This window comes from Geosmithia morbida (genome assembly GCF_012550715.1).
Source record: "Geosmithia morbida isolate 1262 chromosome Unknown scaffold_26, whole genome shotgun sequence".
In the NCBI taxonomy this organism is placed as follows: domain Eukaryota; kingdom Fungi; phylum Ascomycota; class Sordariomycetes; order Hypocreales; family Bionectriaceae; genus Geosmithia; species Geosmithia morbida.
Genome location: NW_023336213.1, coordinates 452529 through 466855, shown reverse-complemented (window position 1 = coordinate 466855; position 14327 = coordinate 452529). Strand labels below are relative to the sequence as shown.

At 54.4% G+C, this 14327-nt stretch overlaps 3 protein-coding genes across 3 annotated transcripts; 2 read left to right on the top strand and 1 right to left on the bottom strand.

Moving 5' to 3' along the window:
- Positions 1–2044: 2044 nt before the first annotated feature.
- On the top strand, positions 2045–5651 carry GMORB2_4913 (uncharacterized protein; the record flags this gene model as incomplete). The annotated part of the gene is made up of 4 exons (XM_035466887.1): positions 2045–2184; positions 2285–2989; positions 3056–3887; positions 4116–5651. The coding sequence occupies 4 exons, from the start codon at positions 2045–2047 to the stop codon at positions 5649–5651; spliced, it is 3213 nt and encodes a 1070-aa protein (XP_035318046.1).
- Positions 5652–7201: 1550 nt separating this feature from the next.
- Positions 7202–9184, top strand: GMORB2_4912 (uncharacterized protein; the record flags this gene model as incomplete). Its single annotated transcript, XM_035466886.1, has 4 exons — positions 7202–7399; positions 7551–7581; positions 7700–9077; positions 9145–9184. The coding sequence occupies 4 exons, from the start codon at positions 7202–7204 to the stop codon at positions 9182–9184; spliced, it is 1647 nt and encodes a 548-aa protein (XP_035318045.1).
- Positions 9185–9571: 387 nt separating this feature from the next.
- On the bottom strand, positions 9572–13939 carry GMORB2_4911 (ABC-type multidrug transport system, ATPase and permease component; the record flags this gene model as incomplete). Its single annotated transcript, XM_035466885.1, has 1 exon — positions 9572–13939. One exon carries the CDS (start codon positions 13937–13939, stop codon positions 9572–9574), a length of 4368 nt encoding a protein of 1455 aa, XP_035318044.1.
- Positions 13940–14327: the final 388 nt, after the last annotated feature.

The window sequence follows — 14327 nt, the reverse complement described above, 5'->3', positions numbered from 1 at the left end:
CCCGGATATGCTCAAAAGAGAGAGATGGCTGTGTGTATCTGATATGGAATGGCCCCGACTGACGTCAAGTGGGTACAATTGTACGAAATGTATAGAGGGGGCACACATATCGTGTATATATATATATATATATATGTGCATTGAGGAAATAAAATGGCGGTCCTATATTGACGGTTCCATAGAGGCTATTCATGATTCTTCGTTTTTCCCCGTCCAGTCTTTCTATTACCTTCTCACATGGCGTATGCCGGTTTAACCAGTCTGATATGTACATACTAATAGTAGAGACTGTTCAAATATTGGCTGCTTGGTCATCACTTTACGCACCCCGCCCCCACCTTTGCACCTGCCTTGGGAAGCTTCTTGAGACATTGAGGCTGGACATCTTAATACTTACCTACCCTTTAGTCGATTCAGGCCGATCGAGATCCAATATCCTGCGGCGGTTTGCAAGAAGCCAATAAAATTCAGCAGGGAAAAATAATTCATACTCAGGAAAAAAAAAAGGAACCGCAATGTTGTTTTTTTTTTTTTTTTTTTTTTCATGAATCTGTAGTTTGACCGAGATGGACTACACAGGTCTGGGATGGTGCAAAGGTACGTGGATGTGACAAATATAGTATCAGGTAAGGACATGGTGGAAGAGGTTGAAAAAAAAACCCAACGGGTCTGATGACAACGTAAATGAGAATACGAGTATAGAGGCAAGTATATATAAGGTATTGTACAAGTGGGATCATGCATCATGCATCAGTTCTGAAAAAGACAATAGGACTACAGATTACAAAACATCGACACCATGACGGCATCTACGGCTCGCAACACTCTGCAGGAACTACTATGTACCACTACTGCTGTGCTAGTAGTATTACTCTCCTCATTGGGGGGCAAACGAATCACGTCGACCGAGGTGTGTGTAGGTGTGTGTGTGTAGGTGTGTGTGTGTGTGCCGTGCAGTACAACCCAAGGCCACCAGACCACCAAGGGCCATAAAGGATCAAGGAGGGCCAGCAGCAAGAATTTAGTCCGTCTGCCGCAGCCTGCACCTCGAGAGCTGAATCGGATCGACTAGCGACTCGTAGATTACAACTGGATATTCTACCAGTACTAAGGCCGTTATAATGCTCCCAGTACTACTATTACTTGGTATCATTCGTAATAACTGCAGGCTACAAGTAGCACTACTGTAGTACTTATGGATAGTAATAGTAGCAATATCGACTATCAGTGACGTGCATCATGTGGATGATGACATTGTGGATCGCGGAGAGAAAAGGCTTCAGCTGATGAGTAGTGTGGCGGTCGAGGGCCTTACGTTGGTCCAAGTCTAAGGGCAGGAAGAAAAAAACAGGTTCAGAGTCAAAAATTGCCTTTTTCTGTACAGAATACGGTGAACTATTGCTAGTAGTGGTAGATAAACAATAAGCTCTTCTCCAACGCCACCCATGTTCTCTTCTCTTCCCCTCGTCATCATCCTCATCAATCTCTCCCTTCCCATCACCATACGCCCGTGAGCGTAATATCTTGCAACCAGTACGCTGTCACCTTATCCTGGTGTGATCCAGACACCGCGGCAGACCCATCCGTGCGACCTGTGACACGACCCCTGCTCCACCCTCTTTGCAGCAGCTCACTGTCCCAGCTAGTCTCATCTCTACCCCTGCTCTTCGTCCTTTGCGACAAAGCTCTCCACGGAGCACTCCATTGCTCCTCCATTGCCAGGAGCCTAGAGCCTAGCTCCGACACGCCGACCAGGGTTTGCCAGTAAAGCCAGCAGGCGCATTGAACAGAATAGAAAATTCTCGGCCTCGGCACCATTGACGCCTCTTTTTCTTTCTCTTATTATATCCCTTCCACTTGTTCCCTTCTTTTTTTTCTTACACCCAAGTTAAATATCCATTTTACATTTTGCTGCAGCGACGTCTTTTTTCTTGTTGTTGCTGTTGCTGTGGTTTCTGTCAACCCTCCCCCCCCTCCAGGCTAACGAGAGAGAGAAGAGAATAGAAGGGAAGAAAGAAGTACAGAAAAAAGGAAGCAAGACGTCATGGGCGCCACCAATGGTAACGGTACGGCAACAAATGGCCATGCCATCAAAAAAGAAGTTACAGACGCTGGGCTCAGGAGGTGGCCTACCAAGCCAAAGCGTAGAGGCTTCGTGCCATGGATACTGAATGTCGTCGCGAGGTATGATCATCTTCTCCTTACTATTCGTGCCGATGTCCTTCTGGGGTTGGGATGGCTTTGGTTCACGATGATGATACTGACTCCATAAACAACAACGTAGACTCGCTGCCTGGTTCGTCATATTCACCATCCTCTTCCGTTGCCCTCCCACGCTCGAAGCCTGCGACCAGTCCTCACCGTCAATCTGCCCCTACTACTTCAAGACCAAGAACATCGTCTCTCCCCACGTCGAACCCTACTACCACCGCTATGCCGAGCCCTACGTCGAGATTGTCCAGCCCTACTACGATTCTTTCAACGACCGCGTCATTGTGCCCGCTCATGGCTACGCCATCCAGTACGGTGCTCCCTGGGCGGAGAAGGCCCGCGCCTACGGTCAGGCTCAGTGGGACAAGAACGCCCAGCCCCAGATTGCTAAGGCGTGGGCTGTGGTTCAGACAAACTACGACCAGTTCGTTGCACCTCGCCTGTCGCAGGTTCAGGAGCTCGTCGGCCCTTATTACGACACTGCCAGCACGAATGCCGTCCTCGTTTATCAAGATGTCGTGCTGCCCGGTTATGCCACCGTCCGACCTTACGCTACCCGTGGATACCAGGTCGCCTCCGACTTCACAACTGGTACTGCCCTGCCTACCGCCTACCTGGCTTGGAACAAGACCTACGCCTTTGTCGATAGTTCAGTTTGGCCTCAGGTGCGCGCCGCCTATCTTGAGAATGTAGACCCTCAGCTGGTCCGTATCGGTGAGCGTCTCGGCCGCTACAAGAATAGAGTCAAGGCCAAGTCCGCCCCTAGCAGGTCCGACAGGTGAGTCGTAACCTTCTACTGGGAGAGATATAAGCTACATATGTTGACGTTTCCAATCAAAAATAGTGACAAGCACGAGTCGTCATTTGTCAAGCCCACCCCTAGCAGCCAGACGGCTACTCCCCCCACTCCCGAGCCCCCGTCCAAGGAGCAGGACGCCGCCGACTTTATCTCCAAGCCCGTCGAGCCTCCCGTGGCTGCCGAGAACGAGTCGGAGAAGAGGAGGAAGGCACGTGAGATGGTGACCAACGATCTCGAGACCTGGCAGACAAAGTTTGCCGCCCGCGCCGACGAAGGAGCTCAGGACATGGAGGACCGCGTCGATGAGATTGCCAAGCGCATGATTACCACCAAGGTCCATACGACTGGCCGTTCGCTCACAGACAAGCTCGAGGCCACGGTCGAATCAGAGATGGCGCAACTTCGGGCTAATATCATCAAGGCCGTCGAAGGAGTCGCCGCTGCTGCCGAGGGAACTAGCGCCGACGAGCTGGAGGCGACTGCCGAGGCCGAAACCGTCCAGGCCGTCCGGTCGGCGGGCGTCGCTATCAAGGAGCAGGCCCAGGCAGTCCGCAAGTGGCGCCAGCTGTATGACCTGGAGCTGCAGAAGACGGTCACCAAGGCTGCCGACGTGCACTTCCAGATCCTCGACGAAACCCGCAATCTGGCCCTGCAGAAGATTGGCATGCAGTGGGCCTGGACGGATGGTGTCACCTACAAGGACTGGCGCAAGTACCACGAGCTTAAGCAGACGCTCCAGGAATGGACCGACCAGCTCAAGCAGCTCATTGTCACCCACCCAGCCCTCCTCGAGGCCCAAGACGCTTCGGCCGAAGTCGAAGACCAGTCCATGGAGATTGCCTCCCAAGCCGCTCGCGAACTAAGCAGGCTTAGGGAGGTGGCCCTCTGGAAGATCACCGCCAGGGACACGTCTGACAACTTTGACTCGGACGCCATGAAGCTTGCTGCTGACGAGGCTGTTGCCGCTGCTACCACTGTTGCTGCTGAGGCCGATGTTACTGAGGCTGAGGCTGTCCAGGAGGATAAGAAGGAGATCGAGGCTGCTACTGATGCAGACGAGGATACGGCTTCATCCCACTCCGTTACTCCGCACGATACTGAAGAGACCATCGCTGCCCCCGTAGCCGGAGCTGGCATCCCCGACCCCGATGTTCGAGGAAAGAAGCAGGGGTACGAGGAGCTCATTATTGGGGAGGCTTCGTCTACTGCTTCTGGTGATGATTCTGAGGTCACCAACGCAGTGTCCACCGCCTCCGAGGAGGAGACGGCTGCACCCAGCAGCTCCGAACTTGTGACTGATGAAGAGACCTCTGAGTCTGCTACCTCGAGCGAAGTCGAACCTGAGTTCACCATCCAGTCGGACCCCACTGTTGAGGCGGACGTTGTTGAGGAATCTGCCGCTCCTGAGCCGGTCTCGAAAACTGAGATGATCGACGAGAATAAGGAGGATGGTGACAATGCTGAGGAGAAGGAGAAGGAGAAGGAGAAGGAGGAGCAGGAGCAGGAGCAGGAGCAGGAGCAGGAGCAGGAGCAGGAGTGGGATGGCGTACCCCTTTCCACCCCCGAGTCCGAGGTCGAGTCGGTCAAGACCCAGGTCGAGTCAGTCAAGCCCGCAATGTTTGGCGCTGCTGCCCAGGCCGTATCTAGCCGTGAGCCGGTGCTAGAGGGCTACGTTGACTCGGACGAGAACAATGTGGCATTCAGCGCCTCGGCCGTCATGTCGAATGCTCTTGCTGCAGCGTCTGCACAGTACTCTAGCGCCGTATCGGTTGTGTCAGCTCAGATTTACGGTACGCCCGAGCCAGTGCACGAGGAGCTCCTCTCAAGAGTGTCCAAGGCCTACAAGGACGCCATCGTGGCCGCCAGCTCCCGTTTCAACAACGTCCTGGGCGCACAGGCCACACCCACGCCTACCAAGGCCGCGCCATACGTGGACTGGGCCAAGGTCGAGTCCGTGGCAGCGGAGCGTCTTAACGAGGGCCGTCTGTGGGCCGAGTTGCAGTACCAGAGCGCCGTGATTGCGCTCGGTCTGCCAACACCGACACCGACACCCACGTCCCAGTCGCAGCGGTACCTCGACGAGGCTAGGAAGAACTACTATGCCGGCATCGGCCTCGCACAGGAGCGCTACTCGAGCTTCCTGGCGGAGGCATCAGCGGCCATGTCATCCTTGACAGCCACGCCGTCGCCCACGGCCACGAATTTCGCAGCCCAGGCCTCATCTGCCATCTCGGCTGCCTTCTCGTCGGCCGACCAGGCCTATTCGTCTGCCGTGAACAGTGTGGGTGATGCCGTACGGGCCGTGGACGAAGGCGTGGCCTCTGCCTTTGACGCCGCCAGCGAGCAGGTCTACCTCACCGGCGGGCAGGTGGCAGATGTATGGGAGAATGTGGTGGCGGACCTTAACCACCGCATCTATGGTGGGGAGGAGCAGAAGCACATTGGCTGGTACGACTCGCTTGTGGGTGAGGCTGACAAGGAGGAGACGCAGCGTGAGGCCGTGGGCGAGCTCGTGTCAGAGCTTGTACGCGGGAAGGAGCCGTCATTTACGCAGAGCGTCATGTCCCGTCTCAGCGAGGTTTATGCCACTGCTACAACCGCTGTCGATCGTGCTATGGGCCGTGAGAAGGATGAGTTGTGATCTTTTCGAGTTTTCAGCATGTTTCCTCTCTAGGACTGCTCGTGTTGGCCCATGTTCCCTTTCTCCTCTGTCCGTTCAACTTCCTCTATACCAAAGCGGGTTGACTTTTTTCTCTTTCCATTGCCGTGTTCCGGGATTTGGTTGGTCAGTCAAAATGAGTTAGAGGAGGAAGGTGGCTTATATCTAATGGTGACGCGGAGGGAAAAAAACATGAGCAAAACGGAAGAGAAGCGGAAGAGGAGCGGAAGAAGAGCAAGAAGGACGGCAAAGAGAAAGAAGACAAACAAGGTGATGATGGCATTACTTGCGTGGGGGCGTAACTTTTCTATTCCTTGGCAAAACGTTTATGGGTACATGAAGTGTAATTTTTGACGATTGTTAGCTACTGTTTATATCTTTAATTGCTTTTCCCCGTTATATATACTCTTGTGCACTGTTCCAGTGCTATTCTGGATGTCAAGACCTCGAGTCTCTTGATTACTTCCACTATAGAGGGCGTGTGGCTCTCCACCACTTGAATGGGAGGAGAGCGATGATATCTTATAATGAGGAGAATCGACCAATGCTCGATGAAAGATAAACACTTGTTGGACTTGCAGGTTTGCGTGCGTGCAACATTTGAAATGATAAGCCGCCTATTCGTTAATATACTAGTAATGTCTAGCTCGTGCTTGTTGGTCTTGCCTGTGCCGCTCACCAATACTAATATTAATTGCCTCCATCGTGGACCGGTAGAGATAAGCACTTCAAGCAGCTAGCAGCGAAACCAACGGAGATCCACCTCCGCAAGAATCTTCCTAGAACTCCCATAACTAATAAGTCTACCAGATTCCGACCCCCACTCTCCACATCGAGAGGGTTGCTAGGTTGGTAGCGCCCAGGTGGTGGGCCGTACTAGCACATAGTCATACTTCTACTCCGTAATACATGTAATAACGTTAGGTGCTAACTTCCAAGGTCCTCCTAAGCCTTTTACCCAAGTTTCCAACCCCTTTCATGGAGCCAAGTATATCGTCTAGACTACATAGGCCTAGTACTATAGTTAGTGCAGCTCTGTAATAATCTACAGGTTAATACTGGGTACAAGGAGAAGCGAATCATGAGGGAAGTATTATCTGAAGGAGGTAGTATTTGTTGTATCCTATGTAGTATCAGTGGCCGAGTGCTCCTTCTTTCTATGATTGTTGCCTGCCACCCCCCCCCCCCCTTTCCTATCTCTTAAAACAAAAATAGACTAGAACATTGATTTGCACTTTCCCAAAGATATGGAAAGCTCATCCTTTCATTTTTTTTAGTTCATTGGTTTTTCTTCTTCTTTTGAGAGTCTCATGTTTCTTCTTCCTACATCGTCTACATATCGTACAGCATCAATACCTCATGGACTTTGAGCTGCAGTTCTTCAGTCTCCTTCTTAAACAGATTCAGTGACAACCTTTGTGTCTACTCCCGTCATTCTCTCTCTCTCTCTCTCTCTCTCTCTCTCTCTCTTTTACCTCTCTTCCTTCTTTCTGCCACACTCTTTGAAGACCAGACCATAGAAGAGTACAGTCATGGAGGTCTCAATCAACGAGGCTGCTGTCGCATCCCCTCCTGCCTATGCTCCAGAAGAGAAAGACGCTTCTTCTGCCGCTGCCCAGGATTTCTCTGACGGTTCCGGCGATTCGAAGCTGGATCATACCAAGCGTAACCTGAAATCTCGCCATGTCCAACTCATTGGGATTGGAGGAACTATTGGCACCGCCCTGTTTGTGCGTCCGACTTTTACCATTGTGGCAGACCATCTTCTCGTTTTCCTTGACAAGACAGGCTGAGCAATCCCCCTTCCCCCACCACCCCTTATCTTAGAGAAATCATGCTCATTCTCCCTATGCTTTTCCTCTGCTCTTTCGCTTTACTTAGGTTCAAATCGGAAAGGGCCTTCTCGCTGGCGGTCCGGGCTCGCTTCTTGTGGCCTTTTGTAAGAGACCCTTGAGACATGTGTGGCGTGGGTTGCGCCGACTTGAGAGAACCCGTTGCTGATATGATCCTTCCTGTGCGGATGCAACTAGGCATCTGGTGTATGGTTGTACTCGCAGTCACAGTGTGTATGGCTGAGATGGTGACCTTTCTCCCTATCTCTTCACCCTTTATCCGCTTCGCCGGCCGCTACGTCGACGAGGCTTTTGGATTCGCTGCCGGCTGGAATTTTTTTGTCTTCGAGGCTGCCCTGGTCCCATTCGAAATCGTCGCCTGCAATGTCATCCTGCACTTTTGGACCGACGCCATCCCTACTGCTGTCGTCATCGTCGTCATCCTCTTCCTATACCTGCTCATCAACCTCCTGGCCGTTAAGTGGTACGGCGAGTCCGAGTTCTGGGCTGCCGTGGGAAAGGTGGTGCTCGCTGTGGGACTTATAGGCTTCACCTTTGTCGTCATGCTGGGTGGCAACCCGCGGAATGACCGATTTGGCTTCCGCTACTGGTCCGAGCCAGGTGCCTTTGCCGAGCTGTACTACACGGGGTCACTGGGCCGGTTCCTAGGATTCCTCCAGTGCCTCATCCAGGCCTCCTTCACCATCGCTGGCCCGGACTATGTCTCCATGGCGGCTGGTGAGGCTGAGAATCCACGCTCCGTGCTTCCCCGGGCGTTCAATGCCGTTTTCTACCGTCTGACCACCTTTTTCGTTCTCGGCGCCCTGTGTGTGGGCATCCTGGTTCCCTATAATGACGCCGAGCTGACGGCTGCCCTCAACGACGGAAGACCCGGCGCCGCTGCATCCCCTTACGTCGTGGCCATGGACCGCCTCAATATAGGCGTCCTCCCGCACCTAGTCAACGTACTTGTCTTGACGGCTGCTTTCTCGGCCGGCAACTCGTACTGCTACTGCGCCTCTCGCTCTCTATACGGTCTGGCCCTCGAGGGCAAAGCACCGCGCTTTCTCGCCATCTGCACCCGCAGTGGTGTTCCAATCTACAGCGTACTCGTCGTCCTGGCCATCGGTCTCATCGCCTTCTTGCAGTTGAGCTCAGGGTCTGCCGTCGTCCTTAGTTGGATCGTCTCCCTCGTCACGGCCTCCCAACTCATGAACTTTTGCGCTGTAGCCGTTACGTACCTGTGCTTTTACCGAGCTATCAAGGCCCAAGGGATCGACCGACGTACCCTGCCCTACCGTGCCAAGTTTATGCCCTACGCTGCCTGGATCGCCTTCGCCGCCACCTTGGCAATGGTCTTCGTCGGCGGCTACACCGTCTTCTTGCCCCTCGATGGCATGTGGAGCGTTCCCAGCTTCCTTTTCTCCTACCTCATGGTCATGATCTTTCCTGTGCTCTACGTCGGCTGGAAGATTATCCACCGGACCAAATTTGTTCGTCCGATGGATATTGACTTCCAGTTGGACCAGCAGGATATAAAGGACTATGAGGACAATTATATCCCCCAACCTGCAAAGTGCGCTCCTACAAACCCCCCTCTCTTAATATTCCTGCTTCTGCAAATATGGCTGACTCACACATAGCAACATGTTTGAACGCATTCTTGACAAGCTGTTCGGCTGACAGGCCCCAAAGGCGACCTGTCAACAAACGATTACTGCATCCCTGCTGTGGAAATGCAATGTGACATGACGCACATACGACACGCACCGCCACATACTCACTTGAGCCCGTCCTATGCATTTCGATTGATGCTACCTGGCTTCATGTGCATGCCATGGTGACCCAATTCCGTTTCGTGAACAACAAGATCTTTCCTTCATATTAAATATCGTTAGCAAGGGGTCCTGTCTATCGTGCTTATATTTCATTTATCAACATCGCTATTAATCCGTATTCCCACGTTCGCATCCGTCCAATCGTTCTTCATCACCAGACATGAAACCGCGTCCGGAAAAGGATAGATGGAACGAATACAGCTAGTTACATAGTGTGCCAGAATGGCTTTCACTATGAGCGATTGTTACCCGCAGGTCCGCACTCCAGTACTTTGCCCTTGCTCAGGCGTAGACACCAATTAGCATCTTCGACGGCCTCAAGGCGGTGCGCGATAGTGATCACTGTGCTTTGAGACAAGTTCTCCCTAAGAATGCCCTGGACTTTGGCTGCTGTGGCGCGATCGATCGACGCCGTGGCCTCGTCCAGAATAACCAGACCACTTCTTCGGAGAACAGCCCTGCCGATGCTGACGAGTTGGCGCTGTCCCTGGCTGAGATTCTTCCCAGCCGCGTCGATCTGTGAGTCCAGGTTCCATTGAGGCCCGAGGACGCTGCGAATCGCCCTCTCACATTCTTGGTCCGAGAACCGTCCGTCGGGGTCGATGTTGTCGCGCAAGGTACCGGGGAACAGGACGGGGTCCTGCTGGACATACGTTACCCGGTTGCGTAGGGTTTCACGGTAGACCTGTGACAGGTCTACATCCCCAATCTTAACGGTGCCCTCGCAGGGAAGCCGTGTGGCGAGCAGGGCGTTGGCGATGGTGGACTTTCCAGACCCCGTGCGTCCCAGGACGGCGCACGTCGAGCCGCCAGGGATCTCAAAGGTCAAGTCGTTGAGAACGATGGGCATGCCCTCGTCGTAATTGAAGGACACTCCGTCAAACTTGATATTATCGTCCGGCCGGGGCCAGCCCTCTGGAGGGTCCAGCTCTCCTGTAGGCTCCTCGGGGATTCGGCTGAGCATGTCCACACGCTCGAGAGACACGGCGTCCAGCTGGAGCTGGGCAAACTTCTCACACAGCTGCTGGACAGACCCCATGGCGATGGTGGTCTGTGTAAGGACGAAACCAACGGCGCTTGCCGGGCTACCGTACCACACCATAAAGATGATGAGGGCGGAGCGCATGCAGGCCGACGATAGGCTCAGGCGAAAATCGAGCCAGAAGGCCATTCCCCAGAAGAAATGGTCCTGCTTCTGGAAGTCATCCACGGCATCCAAGTGGCGGTCCTTGAAGTGCTCTTCCACCTGGAGAGCCCGGATGGTGACCAGGCCGTCCTGCATCACGCCAATGTTGGAAATGATTGGCGTGAGGTAGCGCATCTCCATTCGGCGCAGGCAACGCGATATGGGGACGTACATTCGGAAGAAGTAGACAAACAGGAGGGCCGCAAAGCACAAAATGATCAGCAGACCAGGCTGATGAAGCATGATGGCAACAAGACTCAGCATGAGAGTGATGAGGTTGAAGACAAACGACTCCAAGGGCGACAGGATACCGCCGTCGACCATACCCATGTCCGCGATTAGGCGGTTCTTGAGCTGTCCCGTGGGTGTCGAGTCATGGTATCGGAAGGTGGCTCTACTGACGCGGTCGATAGCATTACGGAACAGGCCCTGCGCCGCATTGATGCATATGTGGGCGAGTAGGACTTGGGCAATGGCGTACGAAGCAATCTGCCCACCGGAGAGACCTGCCAGTGCAAGCAACCATGACTTCGGGCTTTGATGCGGATCGGGGAGGCCCAAGAAACCGCTGAGGCCTATGGTCTGCTCAGCTGTGTCACTGCCCCAGGCCTCGAGCAGACGGGCTCGAAAGATATCGCAGAGCCGAGAGAGGGCATAGAAGAGGGCCAGCGTGATCCAGAGGTGTAGACCGCCCGCTGCAATGTATTTGGTGTAGATAGAGAGCGAGACGCCGCCGGTCTTAGACGGCTCCTCGGGTGCGTCCCTGGCTTCAGGGATAGCCACCTCGTCCACATGATGGGCATGATCAGCCTCGTCAGCCGCTGTCTGCCCGATCATGTTGTGGTATGGGTGCTCCAATTCATCGCGGATCTGGTCCTGCGTGAGGACATGCGCACGCCCCTCATCCAAGTCGACAACCTGGTCAGCTATCCTGAGGACAAGGTCGTCCCTGTGCGTGACCATGACGATGGTCCTTCCCTGTGCCAGTGGCCCCCGCAGGAATCTCCTCACGATAAGGCTGGCCGTGTCGTGATCCAGGGCGGCAAGAGGGTCATCCAAAAGCAGGATCCGACAGGGGCTGTAAATAGCCCTGGCAAGAGCGACACGAGCCTTTTGCCCGCCCGACAGTCCGACACCGCCTTCCTCTAGTTTAGTCAGATCACCGTCTGGGAGCATGGAGAAATCGGGTCCGAGGGCGCACGCAGCGACAACCTCCCGGTACCGGCTTGGGTTGTATTGCTGGTGAAAGAGGATGTTTTCCCGGATCGTCTTGTTCTGCAGCCACGGGAGTTGCTGGGCGTAGCCGATAGGTTCATCGGGTCTAGTGAGGCTGCCATCGTGGAGCTCCATCTCATTGAGGGCTGCCAAGAGGAGACTGGATTTCCCAGAGCCCACCTTGCCGCGTATGATTGTGAGGCCGGTGGGGAAGGACAGGTATAGCTTCTCCAGGACCAGCTTGTCGGTGGAAGGCCAGGAGAAGGATGCGCCGCTGAAGGAGATGTCCCTGGTACCTTCATCCCAGGACGAGTCGTTGTCACGGTCCGGCTCAGCCATATACTTGTGCACACGCTCCACAGGTATGGTGGACTTCCAGTAACCCGAAATGAGCTCGAACGCCTCTCTGACGCTGGACTCGAGCTGGGCGAACAGCTGGATAGACGGCCAGATGACGGCGTTGGGGAGTCCGCGGCCCAGGATCAGAGTATACAGGCAGATGCTTGCGAGTGGGTATGTAGCGCCGCCGAGAACATTGATGGTCCCGATGGCTGCCGTGACGTAGGACATTCGCAGGCGTTTGTCCATTTCTAGGTCTCGGAGCTTCATGATGCGCCGGGCCCACGAGGACGTCCACCCGTTGAGCTTGAGGGGCTTGCTCGCCTCGACGAAATGGGAGACGGCCTGGGCTCGCTTGTCCGAGTGGATGGTGCGTGCACGCTCCATCTGAATGAGATTCTTGACCAGAATGGAGTTTATGGTCAGGAAGATGATTATGAGACAAAAGCCGACGCACGATGGCCACCCCATGATGTCGATAAGGTAGTAAAGGGTGAAGATGACCTTTATGGGTTGCGAAATCAGTCTGGGAAACTCCCAGAACCTCTGGGAGATTTGATACGTGTCGCCTCGGACAAGGTTGACAACCTTGGCATTCGATGCGGGTTGACGACTGGGCTTTGACGAGATCTTTGTGTAGCCCCCTCTTCCGCACAGCCAGCCGGAAAATTTACTCAATCTCCCCGCGGCCGGGTATGTTGAGACAGTGGCTTGTGTTTCCTCGGGCGACTTCTCCGTCCGGTCTGATCCGGGGACGGCGCGGGTGAGGAGCTTCTCGAACAGGCCGATGAACGTTTCTCCTCTGGACCTCTCGTAGGCTTTGCGGGAGTACCAGCCCGACGTGGTTTTGGCGACTTGTCGGAGAGCATCAAGGCAGAACATGACGAGGCACCAGAACATGGCCTCGCTGGGGTCGCCGCCATCCAGGGCACTGTACAGCTTGCTGGTGAGCCGGATATTAGAGACTTCGGCGACCTTCTCTATGACGGCGAGTATCGTGGAGACGAAAACGTCCAGACCATTGGCCTCAACGAGTCGGTGGAGGAGTCTGCCCTGGACCTCCCGAAAGGCCAGGTATAGGCGGCTGTGCTGGTACTCGTAAGGCAGCTGCCAGACGTCCTCGACATTGATCTCCCTGGTCTGGGCGAGCTTCGCTAGCGGGTACACCCACGCCATTGTCCAGAACTGCAGGAGCGTGAGGTTGTCCTCGGGACTGCGCAGATGGTGGGATGGCGGGCTCTTAGCCGAGCCAATCTCACTAGAGTCCCATGAAGGGTCCCGGATGGGCATGTTGACCATTATGCCGATAGCAACGACGCACACGCCCAGCTGGCACATGTGGAAGGGGTCTATAGTGCGCAGGGTGTGGTTGAGAAAGTGCGTGGAGTATCGTGCCAGCCCCGCGGAGAGCATGATGATGAATTGCAGAAGGAGAATGCGGGGGGTCTTGACGGGTCGATCGACGATGACCATGACCAAGGTGGCCACCCAGGGGACAACCTCAAGGTTTGCTATTCTGTGGCCATTTGAGAGGACGGCGACAGCCAACGACATAGCCAGTCCTCCCAGACAGCCGAAGAACAGGGCAAAGAGGGAGAGCGAGGTGTGTCTCGGCCGTTTGGGCCTCTGGACATCTTCCTGTTCCCTGGCGAACGGACGGAGCCACGGGGGCAGTCGGGCTCTTATAGGTTTTTGCAAGGCAAAGATGACAAGAACTATGAGCGAGAGTATGGCGAGGGGATGGACAAAGCTGCTGTCGGCTTCGATGTGTACGGGTATGACTTGCGAGTGTAAAGCCAAAGGTATGTTGTTGTTGTCTCTGTTGTCGCCGTACCACTGAGCCTGAACGGAGGTCCGCATTTCGGCAGTTTCGTGTGGTAGTAGAGAAGGCATGACATCGCCCTCCAAAGAGTCTATTGGAACCTTGTGCGTGTGTGTGTGCGTGTGTAAGGTATGAAGCGGGTCTGCTCTTAGCTCATGGTGTGGTTGGCATCCGTCGGTGTGGTGTGATATTTGTGATATTTCGCTCAGGTAGCCAACCAGCCTGACGCCTTGAAGGGGACCCTGTCAGACGTGCTAAGCAAACAATTTCTACTCAAAAGCCAAGTCACCGCTCGGACAAGGTTATGATGAGGATATAGTAAGCGGCTGCGTTGGGGGGGGGAGCATTTGGACGTCCGCCGTGGCTTCTTCCACCTCCGGAAACGAGCACACACTGAAGAGTGGTACAGGTTCCCGGACACTGGTC